General features: G+C 57.3%; 1 protein-coding gene across 1 annotated transcript; it reads right to left on the bottom strand.

Annotated features, from left to right (window-relative positions):
• Positions 1-17: 17 nt before the first annotated feature.
• Positions 18-1,633, bottom strand: H257_19497 (hypothetical protein; the record flags this gene model as incomplete). The annotated part of the gene is made up of 1 exon (XM_009848638.1): positions 18-1,633. A coding segment is annotated over exon 1 (1,434 nt), but the record flags the coding sequence as incomplete, so codon positions are not given.

The raw sequence follows: 1,633 nt of genomic DNA on the forward strand, positions 1-1,633 counted from the left end.
GTTCGTTGATGCGGAACAGCGCCATGGTCAGGCTGCTCTTGCCAGCCCCCGTCCGCCCCACAATGCCGACCTTTTCACCAGATTGAATGTGCACATTCACGTCCTTGAGCACCATTGGATCGTTCTCTTTGTATCGGAAACTCATGTTGGTAAAGGCAACGTCGCCGGTCGTGGGCCAGTCCTTGGCTACAGCGCCAGAAATCACACGGGGGGCTTCGGGCTCAATGTTGGCGTATTCCGCGAGGCGTTCGGGGCCGACCATGGCCGTTTCGAGCTGGCCCCAGTTGGCCACCAGCTGTTGGAACGACGGCAATACCGTAAACGAGTAGTTGAGCACAAGACCAATCAGCCCTGGACTCACGTAGTCTCGCATGAAGATCAGCGCCGTGGAAATGCACAAGAGCAATATCGCACTGAGGAGCTGAATGCGCATGGCAAACCATTGCGAGATCACTTGGGCCGCAAACGACGCTTCGTTGTTAGTGTCAACGTTGCGAAAGTGTTGGCGCTGGAACCGGCGCACCTGCTTGGGGCCGAACGCTCGAATTACGAGCGCGCCTTCAATCGACTCGGAGATCAAATTCAGGAGTGGGGACTTGGTCGTTTTGTTTACGCGCTCCATTTCCCGCGCCGGTTCAACGTAATACCCCCCAAGGACAAAGTACAAGTAGATGAGGGGCAGCAGCGCCAGCCCCCACCACTGGAGCACCCAGATGGTCGTGCCGAATGAAAACAGCGCCATGAATGCCACCGCCATGGACGCGCTCACGTTGAACGGGATGCTGCTGTCCACCGTGTCGATGTCGTTCGAGTACCGGTTGAGGATGCGGCCGATGGGGTTAGTGTCGAAGAAACGCATGGGGGCGCGGAGGAGTGCATTGGTCATGTTCTCAAACAACCGGCGGGATGCCGCCACCCCCGACGAAAAGATCGACAGCGTCCGAACCATCGTCATCGCGACGCTGCCAAGCGCAAACACAGCGTAGATGGACAAATAGTACCCCGCGTCGTGCAAGTAGTCGGCAGAAGAGGACGCTGTGCCATCCTTTACGGTGGCACTCCAGCGACTGAGCCACACGTCGCCGGAAATCGTCAGGCCTTGCCATATGGCCAACACCGCAACCCAAAACAAAACCTTTTTCCACCCGCCCACGGCTTTCAAGTAGGACGCAAATACCTTGGTGGACACGCGGCCTTGCGATCGACCCTCGTCTAGCACGAGGCGGGCGCTCTGGTCGTCATACGTGGCAGCACCCGTTTCTTCAAACGGAGTGAACGGCATGCCATGCAAAAACGGCGCCGGGTACGGCGATGCCACTGACGGGGTTAGCAAGATGCTGCTATCCCACTCTTGGCTGGGTTCTGAACGGTAGTCGTCATGGTTGTCATTCGAGTCGTCGGCAAACCCCACGCGGACGCACAGCGGTGTCACCAGTGCATCGGTCAGAGCCATTGCGTTGTCGACTGTGGTTTGAATCAGGTGGCGGCTCTTGATTTCGACAATCCGGTCGATACACTTGGACGCGATGATTTCCGGCGAGTGCGTCACCAATATGACTGTCTTGTGGCGCAGCAATCCGAGAAAACACTTGGTGAAAATCTCGTTTTGCACGATCGCGTCCACAGCAGACAA

The sequence above is a fragment of the Aphanomyces astaci genome (assembly GCF_000520075.1).
Source record: "Aphanomyces astaci strain APO3 unplaced genomic scaffold supercont1.696, whole genome shotgun sequence".
NCBI classification, from domain to species: domain Eukaryota; phylum Oomycota; class Saprolegniomycetes; order Saprolegniales; family Verrucalvaceae; genus Aphanomyces; species Aphanomyces astaci.